Below are 19,901 nucleotides of genomic sequence, written 5' to 3'. Positions count from 1 at the left end.
GACCAGGGGCTGAATAAATGTGACTGTTGCTTCGTGTTTGCTGGATATGTTAAAACATTTGCTTTTGTTAGCTAAAGCTAATGTTGGCCATAACAGCTGAAAAATCATGTGATCTGATGGCAGGTGTGTATCTGTCTACATGTGGTCAAGAATAAAATTTTGCTTAAAATTTTGCTTAAAAGTGTTATTTTGTTTTTAAAAAGTGATTCCTGTGTTGTTGTTTTTTAATTATCATTATTATAAAGCAGGTTGAGGTGCTATAGACCTTTTCAACAGAATCCCATTGCTAGGCAATAGCCTGGGTCCTTAACTTCTTGTCAGTTGTCTGTTGTAACTGCAACAGGAATCAAACTTGGACACATTTAGACTGTTAGTTTACTTTGAACCGGTCTATATGAATATTGTGAAAGTATCAAAATGCTAAATCCATAGAGAAATGCACACATCACATATTCAGAAACTGCCTTTTAACACGTTTTTACTGGGGTGGCAGTTGGGGTGCCCTGGTAGATTTGCCCCTGCTACTTAAAGTGAGCAGACGCACAGCTGTGTTTTCACCTGAAGGTTCTGCATGTTTATATGTATTACTGGGAAATTAATTTCCAGTAAAATATGATAATTGAATGTGAATTAAATTGACTTTATTCAAACGTTGACACATTGTCCAAATCATTTGATGATCTGAGAAAAAGAAACAGCTCATTTGTCTTCTGTTTTCATTGTACTACTTTTTACAGTAGCTACTCAACTTTGAATGCTGACTAGTAGCATACCATCTGAATGACAGTAAGGATTCTCTATTTAGGCCAGATCTGTCTCTGTCAACAATCTAAAATACTTGTGGCTGCGCTGTTTAGCTAAAACCTATTTTACCTTTTTTGTGGTAAATTGCTCGACTGAGATCGCAGGGTATTGAGTCATATGGGGATCTGTGGAGTGATTACTATCTGGAACCAGGTCCACCAGGTGTCAGTTGTTTTTGGGTAATCGGATTCATTGCAAACTTAAGGGAATTTGTTTTACATTAAAGGTCCCAACTGCAGACTGAGAGAATGAAAAAATGAAAAACTTTTTTAAACATTAAAACATGTAAACCTGTTCTAGAAGAAACTAAAAATACATATGACGCTGTAAATAAGTGCATGTCCCCTTTAAATCCACTTTATACAGGATTGAAGATGGACTGGCCGCCTGATAGCTCACTCGTGTCAGAACTTGAAAGACTTGAGCATGAACTTAAAAAAAAAAGAAAAGTATACAATCTTTTTTCTCCCCCATTCATATGCATTATAAAAATGATTGTCCCTTTGCATATGTATGTTAAGAAAATCTGCTTTTGTATATGACTGTGGCACTGCGCCAAAACTACATCTGGTTGAAGCACAATGCAAAACTATTGTTCAATCAGAGCAGACTGGGCATTTTCAGGAGGTGGTCTTAAAGAAACAGGCGCTAAAATAGAGCGTTTCAGACTGAGTGAATACGGGTGAGACAGACAGTACGAGAAAAATGTGTTTTTGAACATTAAAACATTTAAACATGTTCTAGTAGGAACCCAAAATACAAGTATGAACCTGAAAATGAGCATAATGTGGGACCTTTAAGTAATGTACGATATCAGCTAAGGCGTGTCATGCGTTATTAGCTGATGTGTGGCCCTGTCTTACAGAGGGACTCTTTGTTAACTTCTTTATTATTTTAGTTTAGATGCTCACAATTAAACGTCGTGTTTAAAATGACCACAGACAAAATAAGTATTTATTCAAGCATAGGAGTGCAGCACTGGACAGATTGGAAGGAGTGGCCCAACCGCAACTTTTTGTCTGGAGGTGTGGTGGTATGGGATAAGAGTGACTAATGGGACTTCCCGTTGTACAGTTGAGTGTAGATTTTTTTGTCAAAGAACACACACTATTTAAATTTTTTTGAACCATTTCCGTAATCTGTGCTTCTTGGTAATAGTTCCAGGAAGAACTATGAAGCCAAGGGACTATACTCAAGAACTAAATGTCCATTTAATGACAACCCCAGGGCTTTGTTTAACTGTCTGACACGCATCCTACTGTTTTGGTTTAGTCTCACCACTCTCATTGCATTGTTTTTGGACACAGGCACCTGTTTTTATTGAAAAATCTATTAATCTTAACTGCAGCCATAGATATTAAAGTTAGCAGGCAGCTGATGGACCTTGTGGGGCATATAGCAGCTAAAGGGGTTAGATATTTCCTGCAGGAGGTGGAAGGGTCCAATGTTTAGATTAGTTAAAAGAAAAAGGGTGAATACACTTCACCGGGTGGCAACCTAAATGAATAACAATGTTGCTCCGTAACTGCTGGATGTGAAAATAAACAACTGTCAAAAGGTGATAAGTCATTGATGTCTTCAAATCTTGGGTCTGCTTCCCCAAACGGACATTGCGGATGTAACCATGGCAGTGTACAATCAAAAGATTTTTCTTACATACATTAGGGATTTTGTGCTGTAGATAACCCTACATTTGCAAAATCTTTCAAAAACTCTTGTAAGACTTGTTGCCTGGCAACCCAATCCGAACCATAACCATTTGAGGTCAGTGTCTAACCTTTAACCGGAGTCATTATGTTTTGGGGTTGTCTGTCCATCCATCCATCCATCCCATTTTCCTGAACGTGTTATCTCGTAAATGTCTCAAGGGATTTTTCTTTTCATATTTGGCACATACTGTATGTCTACTTGGACTCAGGTGTGAACTGAATAGATTTTGCAGGTCAAAGTCACTCACAAGAAAGCTTTATGGACAAAATTAATGCAGTGATTATGAAGGTCTGTGTGGAGCATCCACATTTCATCCAAAAATACACTTAATAGCATTTTATCAAGTTCCTTCAACTCCAGGTATAGGCCTATTATGTAAGTCTTGACAGTTTGGATGTAAAGTGCAATGGGACTGGTTGGCTGAGGTAGACAACTGCAAGGTGGTATTTTTAGTTTTACATGTACTGTATATGTTCTAGTGCAGTGGTTCTCAAAGTTTGTACATGACGTAACACCTCAGTAAATATCAGGCTCTCTCAAGTGCCGACACTAAGACCAATGTTAAAGTAAAGTAGCTTAGATCTACACTATTAAGCTCAGACAGGAAGGTTTATTCCTAATCTTAAGATTATTTATTGTTGACTGTCTTTATCCACGCTGTAGGAAAGGGCATCAGGTCTGACATCTCAAGGTAAGGCAAGTTTATTTGTATAACACAATTCAACAACAAGGCAATTCAAAGTTCTTCACGTAAAACATTAAAAGCATTGGGAGAAATATCACATAAAACATACATTTATAAAAGGTCAATTAATACATATAAAAGATTTAAAATGCATAAAATGTCGTTTTTAAAACATAAAAGGTGGTTACCGGTACAGAAGTCGCAGTGCAGATTGCTGAAAATCAGTGGCAAACAGAAAAGTCTTCATTCTGGATTAAGGAACTAAGAGTTGCAGCAGACCTGCAGTTTTCTGGGAGTTTGTTTGGATGGTTCGGAGCTGAGCAGAAGATTAGAAATGTATTTTGGTCCTAAACCATTCAGTGCTTATAAGCCAACGTAAGTATTTTAAGTAGTATGTCATTGTTTTCAAACATGTAATTACTATGTTGCTACTACCTTGCATTCTTAAAATGTCGTTGAGGCACTGTAGGAAACCTATCACAGTTAGGCGTGCAAAGGGGCAGTAAATTCTTTGAAAATTGCTGTAAACTTTCCAGACACAAAAATATGCCAGGAAATGCTAAACTTATTTTAAATGACATTTCAAGGATCCTAAAAGTGTATGTATTTTCTGAGTATGATATTAATTTAGTAATTAAAGTACCACCAGAGAGAGCCTGAGTAGCACCAATGGTAAAAAAAAAAAAAAAGAAAGAAATACCACAGTTTGAGTGGTATAGTGCATATGGTGTAAATGTATATTAGGGGCTACATATAACAGCAGTTCTGGCAGATGTATACTTCCTGAAATAATGGATCTAACATTAAGTGGAATAACTGGTAAAAAACAACAAAAAAAAAACATAAAAACAACACCAACAAAAAACTTCCACTGAACAAACAAACACACACTCCCTTGCTTATCAGCCCCAACACATTCTTCCAGTGAGGTAAAGCCCTAAGGCCTACCGTGTAGAGGCGGTGTCAGAGGAGCCGCTGGACGGTGAGGGAATAAAAAGAGGAAGGATGAGGCTCCACAGCTGTTTGCAGACAGAGAGGAGATAGCCTGCAGGTGCGCAAAGGTAAGCCCCGGCTGTTAATCTCAACTGGATTCAGCTGCTGCGGAAAGATGCGGGCAGTCTAAACGGACTACTTTTTTGCGCAGTTGACTGTCTCTGTTAACCTTATTTTTTAGAGTAGCATATTCAAAAAGACTGCATTAGATTGATTATTTTCAATGTTTTAAAAAAAGTCATTTAAAATTGAACAAATGCGTATTTTGCGAAATGGTCGCATTTGTTTTGTGGCTCAAATAATCCCGTGTATTTTTCATGGCCCTGTTGCAATTTCTTGTCGTGGATATTATGTGGGTTCTCATTTGTTTTAGTGGTGGGGGGAAAAAATGGTGAGCGCATTTTTGTGTCATTTTAGATGAACTGGCTTGTACTTGCGGTCGCTGTGTGCGTCCTCGTGCCCAGCGCCCACTGCGCCTCAAACACAGTCGGTAAGTATCTGACCCTTATTTATTTATTTATTGATTGATTGATTGATTTATTTATTTATTTATTTATTTATTTATTTTAGTCATCTTGAGTCTGATTGCTTGGGAAATCCGTGCGCATGTAGACTGCCTTGAGTGAGATTAACTAAATGCTTTCTCTTCTCCCCACCCTTCATCAGCGTGGTGTTATCACGACTCAAGCTGCAGTGAGTAACCTCCCATAATCTCTAACAATAACATCTTAACCGCTCCTTCTCTTCGGCTACTTAACACTCTTGTTCCCGTTTTATAGATGACGCTACCTGGCCAACCATTGCTGGACAACATTGCAATGGCAGCCGACAGTCGCCCGTCAACATCATCTCATCATCTGCCACAGTTGACACCAACCTGACCGCGTTCACCTTTTACAACTACAACAGCACATCCGCCCTGAAAAAGATCACAAATACTGGCAAGACAGGTGAGTGGCGCGGGTCTTTGCAGAAACTGTTTTTTTTTAAAAAGCCCCAGATGCTTTAATGACATCAAACTATGCGAGAAGGGAGTGTTTTTTTTCTCTCTCAAAGATTAAGTCATAATTATCTGAAGGCATCCCAAGGATACGGAATTTCTAGTCCTCCTCTGATCTTACAAGTGACAGGTGGCCCTTTATTCCCCACCCTCCTCCAGTCAAAGTCACCCTGGGCAGCGGTGTTAAGATTTCAGGAGGAGGGCTGTCCGAGGCCTACGACAGCCTGCAGTTCCACTTGCACTGGGGAGACGGTTCCTCTGTGCCCGGCTCCGAGCACACTGTGAATGGCAAGCGCTATCCCATGGAGGTAGCGCACACTCTTTCGTTTCATGATCAGTTTTATGTATTTTATTTATATTCCTATTGAAATATCTTTTCTTTTTCTTTGTTTTTTTTACTTCACTTCCCACAGTTGCACATTGTAAACAGCAAGGCATCATATAACGGAGACACGAGTCTGGCTGTTGCAGACTCCACAGGACTTGCTGCTCTTGGTTTCTTTATTGAGGTGAAAACAAAGATTTATTTAAATGTTAAAAGTTTCCTGTCTCAAACGTCATTGCTCTATGCACCAGCTGCATTTTGACTGTAAATTGTATTTATTTTTGCACCCTGTTTCTGTTGGGCACTGACTTCATCATGTGGGATTTAACAGTTATTTATTTATGCCACAACCCTAATAGGAGAATTTGTTCCTCCAAAGAGCTGGAAAAAACAGTTGAGCCTAACAATAAGATTAATAATAACAATGTGTGCCCTTTTCAGGTAATGTCAGGTAATGCAACTGACCAACCTGCAAGCTGGCAAACCTTGAGTTCCTACCTGGCCAGCATCAAAAGCGCCAGTAAGGAGATATTTTGCTCTTTACTTTAGAATTTTGAATGAAATGTGTCGGCTACAGTCCCTTCAGCGGTTGTTTCTGCCCTCAGATGACGAGGCTACAATTGCACCTGGAGTATCGCTGGATGATCTCCTGGTCGGGGTGGATCGCACCAAGTATTATCGCTACCTTGGCTCCTTGACCACCCCCAATTGCAACGAGGCTGTGGTTTGGACTGTGTTTAAGGAAACGATCAAAGTCAGCAAAGAAGTGGTGAGTGTTTTAACTTTATTTTTGTCCTTTCTGTGCCTTTTATTAATACACTGTCCAGGAACCGTCAGTACAAATGCCTTAACAGTGCTTCATGTCTTGTTTCCAGATTGACCGCTTCAGCACAACAGTACACATCGGCAACACCACAACACCTCCAATGACCAATGTGTTCAGAAATATCCAGCCGGACCAACCTGTCACAACATCGGGCAGCACTTCCTCCAAAACCTGCTACTCTCTGGGGTTGATGGCTCTGAGCTTTATTCTGGGGAAGAGTTAAGAGCAGGAACGTTTGTAGTGTCACTGTAATGTAGGGTGTTCTTGGTAAACTTGTTTGCAATTAGGACACACCCTTTTCATTATCATAAGTCACCTTCCCCCTTAATGTAGTTTTCCTGACTTAAGCATTGTCCATGTTCTTAATACATAAAGTATGCACTAAACTACCCATCACTGGTGTCTTAAATGCAGGAAGCAGTACGAACAAACAACTACATCCAAGCAAAATTGAGCATTAACTGCATATTGTTGTGAAAACCTAATAAATGTGATGACGGCGGCCTCGCTCTTATGCGGTTGTCCGTCATATTGTTTCTGAAAACAATTATTTATCAGTAATCAGGTTTTAAATGTGTTGTATGCATGATTGCACCTCTTGCTTCAAAGATTTGTCAAAATGTTGCACACAAGGATTTAGCATGTTGTATGAGAGAATTGAGGCACAGCTCCCGTCCGTCTGTGGGATGCCAAAGCTGCTCTCCGGTGCCTGGATAAATGAATGCATTTGCACTGACTGGGTAATAATGGTTGTTTTCAGAAATCCAGAAATGTACCCGAACAGTGTTTAGTTGCATTAACATCTGCTGGCATGTATCTATCTAGAAAGTTAAAACTCAAGCCTGTACCAATGATTGTTAGAGAATGACTTCAACTGGTTTGCTGCTTTTTTTTAATTTTTTGTCCATCAGTGTAGATGAAATGCGCACGTGCACATGTGCCAGGCTGAACATTCAGTGGGTGTAATGAAGGATTGACGTGTCTCTTGAATGAACACCACTCATCTCAATGATAGGAGTTACATTTTTTTTTTCCTTTTTAACCTTGCGTTGTGCTACTTAAACATGTAACAGAACTGTGACCGCTTGATCGTGTGTGTCTAAATAAAACTGATTTGCTGTCAAGATCTTTTTTCTTAGTTTTACTTAAATGTGAAACAAATGCATCGACGTGTTTTAAATGAATGTTGGAAGAAATTCCAGTGAGCAAACTTCTTTTTAATGCTGTGGTGTAATGGCATCAAGTTGCACTTTGACTGAACTTGAGCCTGACACTAGAGCTTTGGCTTTTGAGAGCACTTAACTTTACAGTTGACAAAACATTAGACGACATAAAAGCCTGCTTTATTTATCCAAGAGGAAACATTACACTTTGAGCCACTCTAGTTCTATATAACCGATGCCTGTGGGAGTGCAAGTTTTCATGTTGCCTAAACACTTGAACAGAATAAACTTTCTTGAATAACTAAAATGTGCTTTCAACAAAAGATTTAATGGTTAACTAAACATTTTATTAATGGGATATTCCATGTCAAAATGAAAAGATGAAGTCCTTTGAAGTAAATGTGCACTTTTTTTCACGTCAGTCGGTTGGAATAAAAGTAAATTGTCCTGTTTTAGTTCATCACATGCACATCACTTCTTAATAAGATTTAGTGTTATAGGAGTCAACTGTAAAATCAAAATCATTTCAGGCCATCTGAAGCGCGTCAAAAGAAAAAATGTAAACCGACAGTGAGGAACAATAAAAACTTGTTTTTCAGGCTAAATGAAAGGAGATTACTTTCATTGTGCTCTTCCTCTGCTGTATTTCTCCCTTCAGTGTCCACTGAAGATACCAATCAGTTAGCCTGTCACTGGAGAATGATCAACATGAACTCTATTGTTAAAGTCTATCATGTCATGTGAGCCATGAATGCACACTGTGAGATTAGCAGCTTCTGAAGGTAAGGAGGTCAAGAGATCATTTTTAAAGACAAAACACAAAAGGAAACTCTTAATAATAACTCTGATATTTTAATGATGATATTATATGATATCACTAAAAAATTGTCCCATCTATTGATTTCTTGCATACAGACCTGCAGCTACAGTACAACATACACACAGATGCTTTATAGTAACTGCATCTGGGTAACATTCAATTGAAATTCATAAACCACACTAACTTTAAGCATAAAATGATTTATTGTAGTACATCTGCAGAGCTTAGCGCAACCTCAAAAGCACCACAGACAAATGACAAATGTTAGCAAATTTAAATAAGCAAATATAGGAGTAAAATATTTTTTGTTACATGTTACAATTAAACATGAAAACAGACCCTCTTCGCAAAGGGGCGGTCTGAGAGAGAATACAGCTAAGGATTCATCTGCTCACAGGCAAATATAATTGAATGTTCAGTTAATGTCCTACATAACTTGATACAGTTTTAAAAAACTACACCGTTTGTACCGTTTGCAGGACTAAAATCCATAAATTTGACCCATCGACATCCTCACTTTGTAACAGATTCATTCTCTTTGGTCTTGTACAAAGTTGTCGTTTTACTTGACTTATATTTGAAATGCTTCTCTAAAGCATTTAAAAAGAAATGGAAACCAGATCCATTGGTTTCCATCTTAGGAGGGACAGGGGCTCTACTTTTGGCCAATAGGTATGAAGCTCAGGCTGTTTCTTTAGGTATGGTTGTGGCGAAAAAAATGTTTCTGCGGATGTGGAAAAGTAACGCTGCACCAAGTATGAAATGTGGCAAAGGGAAATGGGGAATGTGCTAAGCCTTGAAAAGATCAGATATCACAACAATGACAAACTGAAATACTGTGATAAGAGCTGGCACCCTCTACTGTTGTACATAAAGGGCCAAGACTGACTCCTAATGCTGTACACCCCTGTAAATTCTAAATGTTTTCTTTTGGATATATATTTTTTTTAATTTTCATTCTTCTTGATCATTTCCATATCCGTGAGTAAAACATATTTACATGTGTAACATCAAACTCAAAAATATAGAACAAATCACAACATAGTGCATGTTTAAGTCACCATATTTCTGTTTGTACTGTACATATGCACACATCTACTATGAGTTAAAAAAAGAGCTTAGATAAAGAAATTGACTATTGCATTTCAGTACGTTTGTTTGGTCTGTTTACTGTGCAAACACAAGATGACTGTGTAAGACCTCATTACAAGGTATTAGCCTGCATGCTGGATTTCTGTGTTGAATTTCCATGCCTTCTCCTATACAGGCTCTGTGTAATCCAATACTTGCTTTAGCAAAGGAGGGGGTGAAATTCTATAGCAGGCTGAGGGAGGACACAGACTGTATAAAAGAAGTGGACATAGCCTACTGGTCCAAAAAGTTAGGCATATAGGAAAGTGCCTTAAACCTGCATTCTTTCTAATCCAGCAGTGGGCGACTCCGATTGGTTTAAACACAAGTCAGATTGAAAAGAAGTCAATGAGAAAATGATCCTACTTCTTACTTGATTAATAATCCCAGTAAACAATTTTACTAATGCATTTATGGTCTCAATCGCTAGTTTCAAGTCTTCTTCTATAAAGCACAATGTTTATTTGTTCAATTATGGATCCATTTAGGGTAAAATAGATAACGATAGAGCAAGGTATGCTTTAAGGCGTGGCTGACGTGCGGACAAGTAGCTATTACAACGATCTGTCAATCAGATGCTTACAGAAGCAACTTGTCTTTGGGTGTGGTCTGTGTCCTAGAAATGTAACCCTTTCACAGTGTGTTTTCAGTACATGAAAGGTAATTGTAACCCTTGTTTGGCAAAAATTTCTTCATCAACTTTCGGTTGTGCGCAATGACACTAGGAGTCGGCTGTTCATTTTTTTTCTGGTGAGTGCATTTTGTTCTAAGCCTTTTTTCCACTAGCCAAAATTAGCATCCAAATTAATATCACAGTTAATGTCAATTACAGATATACCTTGCAAACCAAGCTAGCATGATATTTTAGCTGCACCCTCTTGTTTAAATCAGGTCACTTCTGGTTTCAAAACACCAAAATGCCAAACTCGAAGCAGTCTACAAACCAAAAAGTGACATCAGTATGACAATATTGTGACTATCTACATTAGCACAGGCCTTAAGTACCAGGAAGATAGTTTCACATTTTTATGATACTATTATGTAATTTGAAACCAGCTTGTGGGTTGTAGCCTAATGTATTGTGAGTGTATGATGATGTTGAAAGCCTGTATTATCCTCCAGCAGAACAAGGAAAGTAGTACAAAAACACACTGCAGCCACTTGGTTTGGAACTAATTCCTACCACAGGTATCTATTTTCTGATAAATTCATGAATTGCCAATATCGCAGTGATCAGGAGGTGCCAGCTACTTCTCAGAAATGAAGATGATCCCCTCAAGTCACAGCTGCAATCCTTTGGGTTTCGAGGTTTGGATGTTGCAGGCGGAGCTGGACATCTGAGCCAGTCTACGCCAATGGATTTAGAAGTGACGGCCTCTTGATTCAGTCCTCCGTTCTGCAGCACCCAGTAAAGGTTGTCCTTGAAGAAGTAGGCATCTCCTAAAGAGCAACAGCAGCAGCAGCAGCAATGTGAGTCTCATTCGTTTTTTCCCCCATCACACAATAAATAACACATCAGCCTGTTAGCTAGAAACTAAAACTACAATTTTTTTTGTTGAGCAGAATAACATGAAACCAACAGTGAGTGTACAGACGTTCAAAAGCCCAAAACGTTGCTCTATAGTGCTACTAGTGGTCAAACACTCCACAGGTTCCCTTTAAGCAAATAATACTTATTCCACCTTTATATCAAAAGCAACAAAATATTATAAAACAAACATTAAAGATGATATTTATCAGTCATTTATAATTTTGACTTGACTTGTTCTTTTCCATTGTTTTAACAGTTGATACCTTAAATACCAAAATATTATCACCCTAAAAAAACACCTCCATTAATAGTTCTGTTTATTTATCTGGCACTGGTACCATAAACTCCTCACATATTTACAACTGTGGTCACAGTGTTACCTTCTCCCCAGCTGATGATGTCATCCATGTTGGTGGGCACGCCTGCCCAGAGGCTGTTGTCCCGTGGATAGCCTGGCTCCGGCTTCCTTGTCAACTGTTCGCCTTTACGACTCTCGTCAAACCTCCAAAACTCCCCGCCGCTGAACAGGTAGGTCTTGCCATTGTGGGCCCAGATGAAGGCCGCCTCCACCCTGTCCACCGGGGCCCCGCTCTTTGTCCTCATGCCCCACTCGGAGAGGGGTCGAGGGTAGCCGCTCATGGCCACTGTGTCCTTGAAAACCCAGTACAGAGATCCTGGACAAAGAGGAAAGTGGGAGAATTTCTGCCAATTAGAGTCAAAAAGAAGCTTGAAATACTTAAAAGTTATGTCTTTTATTTTTGGAATTACAATGCAATATGTTTAAGATTCCCACAGTTGACGTTATTAGTTTCACAAAGCTCTTGTAATGTGCCACCTTCAAAATGACATCAAACATAGACGTGATAAGAATCTACCACGTTCACACCTTCCACTCTGACTCAAAAGCACCATTACCAAAATTAGAATCTCCGAACCCACACAAGACCACAGGATTTTGTTTCTCACCAATAAAGAAGATGATGCTGCTGTCGCTCTTCCTCTCATACACGGCGTCAACCTTGTTTGTTCCTGGCGGGAGGCCGATCCAGAAGTTTCTGATCTGAGCCGGGTTGAGGGACACCAGAGACCCGTCTCGCTTAGTTCTCCAGAAATGTGCACCTTTTCAAGAAAACACACTATACTGTATAAGATAATGATGTATAAAACTAAAATACCAGCCAATATTAGCTCGGAAGTCTCTTTATTCTGTGCTTTTGTGATGGTTTCTTGTTACCTTTGAAAAAGAAGACCTCTCCCCTGATATTTGCCACTGCGTCAAAGCCTCCCTGACAGCGCTCATTAAATGAGGGGTCAGAACTGGGACAAAAAAAAGTCAAAACTCTAGTCAAATTATATTTTATAGGATGTAGTTTGATAACAGTTCACTAGAGGATATAACAAGACCAAACACTGTCACAATCAGAAGGCTTTTATCTGCATCCATTGATCTTAAATTACTCATAATTCATGTGTAAACTGAGTGCATGGAGGGGATATTCATTGACTGTAAGAGCAAATGATAATGGTCTGGATGGATGTACATTAGTTTTTGTTGTTTCCCTCTGGCTCTACTCACTGCTTTGTTGGTCTTGGAGGAGGGGGACTCGGCAGGCGTGGGGGGTCGGGATCAACACCTCCTGGTGGTTTAACATCCTTCACACCTACGACAGAATGGTGACGGCAGACAATGTTGAAGTGGCGTTGAAAGCTGATGACCGCGCTGCAAAATTGTGCAAGCATCCCACATTCTTCTCAGTATCCAGGGGAGTTTAATGTGCAGGATGCAGCACTTTTGTTTTAAGACAAGGAAGGAACCCATTGCAATGTCCCGTGTGTGAGTGCACCTTTACACGCATTATTACCGGAATAATAAATCATTTTATCAGAGAGCAGCTTCTGCCGCTTGATTTGTGTTTTTTATTGCATTTTATATAATTTGTGGACTGTTTTATTAAGCGAGAATGTAATACACTTGCAATGACAAATTAACATTTCAGATTTGTTTCAGCCCATAAACCATAAGTAACCATAATCACCATTTTTCGGCTTTTTCAGGGCCACTTGAAGGCCACAGCCTACCCCAAATCACCAATAGTCATGTTAACGTGACCAGTAAACATTTTACGCCACAATAGATTAAGTACATTTGAAAATTCTGGACAGGATGAAAGGCAAAAGGACACTCAGGGAGATTTGTAGCCATGTTAGTGGCATGGCTATGGCGATGTTGGTCTGCCTGGTGTTTTGTTAGTCCACCATTTTGGTCCAGAAGGAAATATCACAACTACTGGATGGATAAATGCCGAGGATGAAGCCTACTGATCCCCTGACTACCAACAAAACTATTGACTGTCCCATCAGCCTTAGCTGTTCTGTGTGTTTAGAGCAGTGTATGGGGAGGCTTAGGAAAAGATCCTGGTTTGGATTAAAATAAAAGAAGTAGTATTTATTACATAATTTACGTAGAGTATTTTATGTACATAATGTAAGTTAAAATAAGTCAGTGTTGACTTTTGGTTTCAGAAGGGACACAAACAGCACGTGGCTAGTTGTTCCCTACGAGATGGACTGAACAGGGAATTCAGCCATGTTAAGTAAGATTCCACACCATGCTCAGTTTGAAGGGATCTGTGAACTTTGTAGGGAAGAATCGAACAACAGTTTACCACTTTATTCCTTTAACTGACACATCCTGAGCAGGGAGTGGGGATTAAAGTCTAAGTCTATGGTCTTATACAGATGCTAAAGGGTGCCTTGGGCATCATTGATAGACACTTCAGTCCAAACTCCTGCATTTGATGAGTTAGGACTTAATAAATGTAACAGACACTGATAATCTGATACTGTGTTCTGATCCAGATTGCAGTTATTCCAACTAGTTACTGACCATAAAGCTGCTGGATGGCCATCCTGTCATCCAGGGCAAGCTGAAAGTTTTGAATGTCTTCCACAGGACCCTGGTAGTACGGCCTCATGATGGACGGATCAGTGGAGGAGTGGGACAGGCCCAGCGCGTGGCCAAACTCGTGCACTGCAACTGTGAACAGGTCCGTGCTGCCGCTGAGACCTGAAGGAAGTGTGAAGGAAACGTGCCATAACATAAACAATCATTATTTGGGGGTTGATATCACTGAATGAGCAGACATCTTTTTGATGAGTGTACGGACTGCCAGACACATCTCGCCAGGACATCATAAATCCATTCATTTGAGATGGATGAATGTATAGTGCAGTACAGATAAAATTTACTATTATTATTATTATTACTATTATTATTATTATCATCATCATCATCATAATTATTATTATTATTATCCATCATAAGTTTAATCAGTAAATACCTCCATAGGTCCAGATCTCATGATCATCAAAATGTGTGTCCCCGGCCACTTCAGCCATGCCAGGGAAGAAGGCATGGGCCAGGGTGCCACCCTGCCCATCAAAAGGGTACCCATCGTCGTGAAGCAAGCGGGCAAAAGACACTCTGATGTCACCTCCTTTTGACGCCTCTCCAGTTGCCGTCCGCTGGAAACTCAAGGGGGCTGCGTCGCTCCAGGCTTTGAAGGCGTGAGTTAGGATGGTGTCCACCAAAGCGCTAGGCATGCCTGGTGAGAGGGAAGGCGATGGGTAGCTATGGACACTGCAGACAAGAACAGATTTGTATTATAAAAGACTGTTGTACACTGTTATGTAATCACACTGTTATTATCCTCTAAGTCTGTTCATTGTGTGTTGTTTTACCTATTGTGACAAATTATATCTTGATTTTAATGCGCACGTGTTCCAAAGAGAGTTAACATCTTTACAACTGAATGGGATATTGTGTTTTCTGAGAATTTTGGTATTTTTCCCTATTAATTTAAGTTTAAGGCTAAGTCTGGCAATATTACATTTTTACAAGCAGTATTGTTTTCACCTTGTGAATCTGTTTGTGTATGTGTGTGTGTGTGTGTGTGTGTGTGTGTGTGTGTGTGTGTGTGTGTGTGTGTGTGTGTGTGTGTGTGTATTTGTGTGCGTGTGTGTGGGTTTTTGGGAAGGGGTGAAAATACTGGTTGCTGATTGGATAAACCATCTGTCTATCACCATCATACTGGCCAAATCAACCAATCAGATCAACAAAGTGTAATACTTACTAACAGAGCATCGAAGCAAAGCTCAGAAAGTAAACAACATGTTGTTAAAGGATAATTTCCGTATGTGTAACCCCAATTTTTGGATAAAAGGCAAAATTTCAGGTGCCCGGACCATATTCCAACAGAAGGATTCAACAGAAAAAAGAGTTAGTGAGCGGCTTGCTGGATAGCTGCGCTCATCTGATCCGTGGAAGCCGCCATGTTGTTGCGTCATACTTAAATCTGTCTCACAAACCAACGCTGATTGGACGTTCGCTTGGCAAACGGCTCCAAATTTTCCAAAGTTACCAGACTGATCTGCGAGTAAAATACAATGGAGCTCGCTCAGGATGGTCTCACTAGTGCCACAGGCAAGGTAGGAAATTCGATGAGTATCCAGAGATGGACCACAAGTAGGTTCCTTTGTAGAAAGAAAAATATAGCTAGCACCAGCCTTATTAAATTTTACTATTTAAATGTCTTTTTATATGGTCCTTTAACAACGCCTTGTATTTCTTTTCTTGATGCCTTTTATGTAAAAAAAAGCTATCGATAAGCTTGTATGACTGGATTAAAAACAACAACCGGACTCCCTCTATTAAGGTATCTTTAATCCTCACATAGTTGTCTTTAAAACTAAACATACTTTTGCTATAATTCTAGACTTGTTTTACATCCAAAAACGACAGATGCAACTTTTTATGAATAAAAAAAAAAATCCAATTGTGCAATTGTGACAAACAAAACTCTATGATTCATACGGGGATGACATAAAGCCACAATGTAACGTGACAGGAAACACACCTCCATGTGAGGTCTGTCTTATGCCACTTAAGGCCTGACAGCGCGTATCTCTTCCTCCTCCTCCTCCTCCTCCTCAGCATGTCCTCACTTCCAACAATATCCGGCAAAGAGCATCGAGGCGTAGACATGAGTTTAAGCGTTTCGCTGTCTGGCGGAGAAGTTGATCACAAAAGAACAGATTACAGGAAGGAAGAGACCTCATGTGACCCCAGTTATGTGAAATCTCACAAGCACATAATATATTGCGCTGATAGATTTGTGTTGAAAGGTTGTTACCTAGAACCCCCGTTTCCTGGACCCCGCCGAATCTCTGCATGACACGAATGGCTCTCTCAATCCCATCTTTGGTCTGCAGTTTACTTGTGCGCGGGTCAGGAGGAGGAAGGTAGCCATACCTGCTCAACCAATCCTGCACAAAATAACCCCAAAGAAACCAGAAGAAATGTTGTCATCCGTGGTTTCCTCAGAAACGATGACCACAGCATTACAGAATAACTTCTCAGTTATGGCAACATTGTTATACTTCTAACCATAGTGAACCAACAATCTTAATGAAATCCAACTCTTACAATCCTGCACAGAAACCAAGGAAACCAGAAGAAATGTTTTCATCTGTTTCTCTGTTGAAATGACAGAAAAACATCTGCACCATTGCCATGCTCCCAGAGGTGATCCAAAGACTGTTGGGGCCCTGGGCAAAAATTCACAGGGGGCCCCTCGAACCAGCGTTCATCACCATTATGTTATAAATATTCTGACACCAACAAAACAAATAAATGCAAAATGTAAACATTTTTTGTTTCAAATGTACACATTTGAGTTGCCATTTGGTTTGTTTAAACTGAATTGGGCATGCCACTTGCAATGGGAGTTAAAAAAATTAAAATGGGGGTTGACATGTTTCCATTTAGGTAAAATGTGGCAGATGGGAAAGTTTCACGGCACGCCCTCTCATTAGACCTCTCACTTGGCGTGTCTTCATTACAAAAAAGTACTCCAGAGGGATTTACCAGACTGTGGAGGTCATGTATCACTCAGAATGGGTGAGAAAAACAGAAAAGTTGCAGTTTGAATAATCTAGTTGACATTCAGACAGTTTTATGAGCACTTCGAGGTCTGACCATTGTTAAAATGTATGGTGTTCAAGAAAAACGATAAGAAACAAAGAGTTTGTCATTATTTTGACATTTAAGGTGGCTTGCTTGATTCAAGAAGTTAACTCATGAACCAAGTAACACGAAAGAAAACACTCCACCTTAAACGTTTCCAGTAGTTGTCAAAAAGTGTATTGGTGAAAGTGACAGGTTGGAGCAAGCAATTAATAATAATCAAGCAATTAATAATAATCACAGTTATGTTGAGTATGAAAACTCTGGTTCATTACAATCATGTGTTGTAAACAGTGCTGTAAACCGTTTTATAATCAGAAATAATTATAACAATTTCTGATCAATCCATATGAAATGTATGCTAATTGCATGCGGGCGGCAGTAGCTCAGTCCATAGGTGACTTGGCTGGGAGCTGGAGGGCCACTGGTTTGATTCCCTGCGTGGACCATGAATGGAGTGTGGACTGGTGGCTGGAGAGGTGCCAGTTCATCTCCTGATCTCCTGGGCACTGCCAAGGTGCTGTTAACTGCTCGGGGCGTCGGTCACTGGCAGCCCCCTCGCTCTAACATCTCTCCACTAGTTGCGTGTGTGTGTGTGTGTGTGTGTGTGTGTGTGTGTGTGTGTGTGTGTGTGTGTGTGTGTGTGTGTGTGTGTGTGTGTGTGTGTGTAAAAAATAGAATTTCCCCATTGCAGGATGAATAAAGGAATTCTTATTCTTCCACTTCCTGGTTAGGCCCCGCCCAACCCCAGTACGGATATGGATAATTCATATGGTAAACGGTTACGGATACGGATAATGCTGCACTCACTCATCCCCAGTATCTCCTTTAATTTTTGTAGCCTGGGATCCCAAGCCGTTGACTGCCACAGTGGAATAGATAACTTAGACCACAAGATCTATTCAGAATAGAGAATTGACTTCAGGTGAAATAAGATGAAGAATCTGGTGTGATATATTTTCCTTTTAACATGAATCTTTGTCAGAAACAAGCCAAGCGTTTCCTGTACGTGATTTTGAAACCTGCCCTTCCTCCTGCATTTCCTCCACCCTTCTATTGTAGCTGCTGTTAAAATGAAAAGGTGTTGGCTCACTCACCAACAGTTTTCTTGTGGTGGGTTTTATGCTGCAAAAAAATGTCCAGCTCAAGACATTTTCAAATTTTTATTTTTTTTATAGCAAATTCTGGTGTTTTATTTTCTCATTTTGTTATTTTATAACATTTGTAGTCCGGTCACCTTATTGTTAACAAGCTGTAAGATTTCACCTGAAAGACTGTGATGCATCTGCAGCCCCAGACACCAGCTGCATCACACAGGATGCATGTTAAACATGACAAAACATGGTGACAGAAGTGAAACTTAGTACTTTTTCCTCATGCACATGACACACAGACGTTCCTACATGCAAGTTGCGCAAAAAAAAGCAATATTTATGTTGTGTTTGAGGAAGCATTTGAGCCTTGACAAAGGGAACTTGCAGATTTCCAGGCGGTGTTGCCTTTCATGATTCAAAATACTTGGTAATCACTGAAAATATTTAACTGCAGCCGTCTTATTGTAATGTCTTGAATGCAGTGTTCATACTCAGTACTCTGCAAAAAAATGTTTTTTCTTCTTTTCTTCTTTTACCTGAAAATCAGCATAACATTGTTTCGAAATGCACAAGAAAATATGGACAGGATGCTTTTTTTTGTTTTTATAAACCTCATGAGTCACATGGCCACCTATTCACCAGCCTCTTTGTCATTTAGAGATACTGTTTGACACCCTGCCTCTCATATCAACCGTAGAGAAGACTGTGTACTGATGATAGGCTCCACACATATTCCCATTTAAATACAAGAACATATGTGGGCAAGTATGTCAAGGGATTTCGTTTCCCAAAAACCTGCTGATGGTTTGGATAAATCACCTTCATTAGTTATTAAAAAATGACATTTAAAATGTTTCTTGCCACATTTGCAAATACATATATCTTAGGAAACATCTACTAACTGAGGTTATTTTGATAAGAGTTATTATATATTCAATAAATATTGTGCAGTCAAGGGAATATCAATCTACATCAAGCTGAAGTTGGTTTATTTATTTGAGAATGGCTTTGATCCGCTTTTTTCAAATGAACTCAAAAACAAGCCTGTGATACAGAAACAAAGGCAATTATGATGCTAAGTAGAAATCACACTCAATCACACAACATGCTTACATCATTAATCAGTAATGGAAGGGCAGCCAGACACATACTGAATAGGTTTTAGTTTATATATTTTCTCTGTTTAATACTCACCACCGCTCTACTGTACTGCTCGGGCTCCGCTGATGTGCTTCCCTTTAAGGTCAAAAGCATCCACAACAGAAGAGCCAACTCCATTCCAGTCACTGCAAAAAAGTGCCCCATTATTATCATCAGAGCACTTCTCATTTGGAGCAAACAGAGACATTTCTTGTTTCTTATTGCCTCTGTTTCCTCCAAACCATCCCAAAAGCCAAGAGCAATGAAACAAAGCTCACCGTTGTTTCTCCTCTGAAGCTCCAGTCTCTCTTGGGACTAGGCTGGGCTGATGATCGATCAGTCAACTCTCTCTGGCTCTGCCCTCGGCCCTCCCTCACTCACAGAAGAGCGAGTCGTCGGCTGTGGCTTTCTTTGCTCGTAACAAGCGCATCATACTGATGTTTGATCAAGAGAGGAAGCACTGGGGAAAGTTGCTACTGGTGCAGGTGAAAAGATGAAATGCAAATGCAGTTTTCCTTTACCTGGTAATTTTTAATCACAAATGAAAAAAACTTAAATAAAATAAAATAGAATTTGGTTCCATTTTCTAAATGTAAATTCATTTACTAATATTTAACAAACTATTTACTAATACTAGCTGTTATAAGCCCTAAA

General features: G+C 39.7%; 2 protein-coding genes across 2 annotated transcripts; one reads left to right on the top strand and one right to left on the bottom strand.

Moving 5' to 3' along the window:
* The first annotated feature begins 4,232 nt into the window (after positions 1 to 4,232).
* On the top strand, positions 4,233 to 7,423 carry LOC310961099 (carbonic anhydrase 12-like). Its single transcript, XM_083933059.1, has 9 exons — positions 4,233 to 4,260; positions 4,610 to 4,682; positions 4,859 to 4,885; positions 4,972 to 5,142; positions 5,352 to 5,500; positions 5,606 to 5,701; positions 5,959 to 6,037; positions 6,123 to 6,286; positions 6,393 to 7,423. Exons 2-9 carry the CDS (start codon positions 4,610 to 4,612, stop codon positions 6,564 to 6,566), a joined length of 933 nt encoding a protein of 310 aa, XP_083789185.1. The 5' UTR covers positions 4,233 to 4,260; the 3' UTR covers positions 6,567 to 7,423.
* A 1,134-nt stretch (positions 7,424 to 8,557) lies between these two features.
* mmp25b (matrix metallopeptidase 25b) lies at positions 8,558 to 19,388 on the bottom strand. The gene is made up of 10 exons (XM_083932432.1): positions 19,302 to 19,388; positions 16,181 to 16,313; positions 15,905 to 16,052; positions 14,330 to 14,628; positions 13,876 to 14,055; positions 12,565 to 12,649; positions 12,223 to 12,305; positions 11,955 to 12,107; positions 11,369 to 11,662; positions 8,558 to 10,897 (listed from the first exon to the last, which is right to left on the bottom strand). The coding sequence occupies exons 1-10, from the start codon at positions 19,383 to 19,385 to the stop codon at positions 10,650 to 10,652; spliced, it is 1,707 nt and encodes a 568-aa protein (XP_083788558.1). The 5' UTR covers positions 19,386 to 19,388; the 3' UTR covers positions 8,558 to 10,649.
* Between the last annotated feature and the right edge of the window lie 513 nt (positions 19,389 to 19,901).

Source organism: Echiichthys vipera (assembly GCF_963691815.1).
Source record: "Echiichthys vipera genome assembly, chromosome: 18".
NCBI classification, from domain to species: domain Eukaryota; kingdom Metazoa; phylum Chordata; class Actinopteri; order Perciformes; family Trachinidae; genus Echiichthys; species Echiichthys vipera.
The sequence above is the reverse complement of the archived record's forward strand: the minus strand, read 5'-3'. Positions and strand labels throughout refer to the sequence as shown.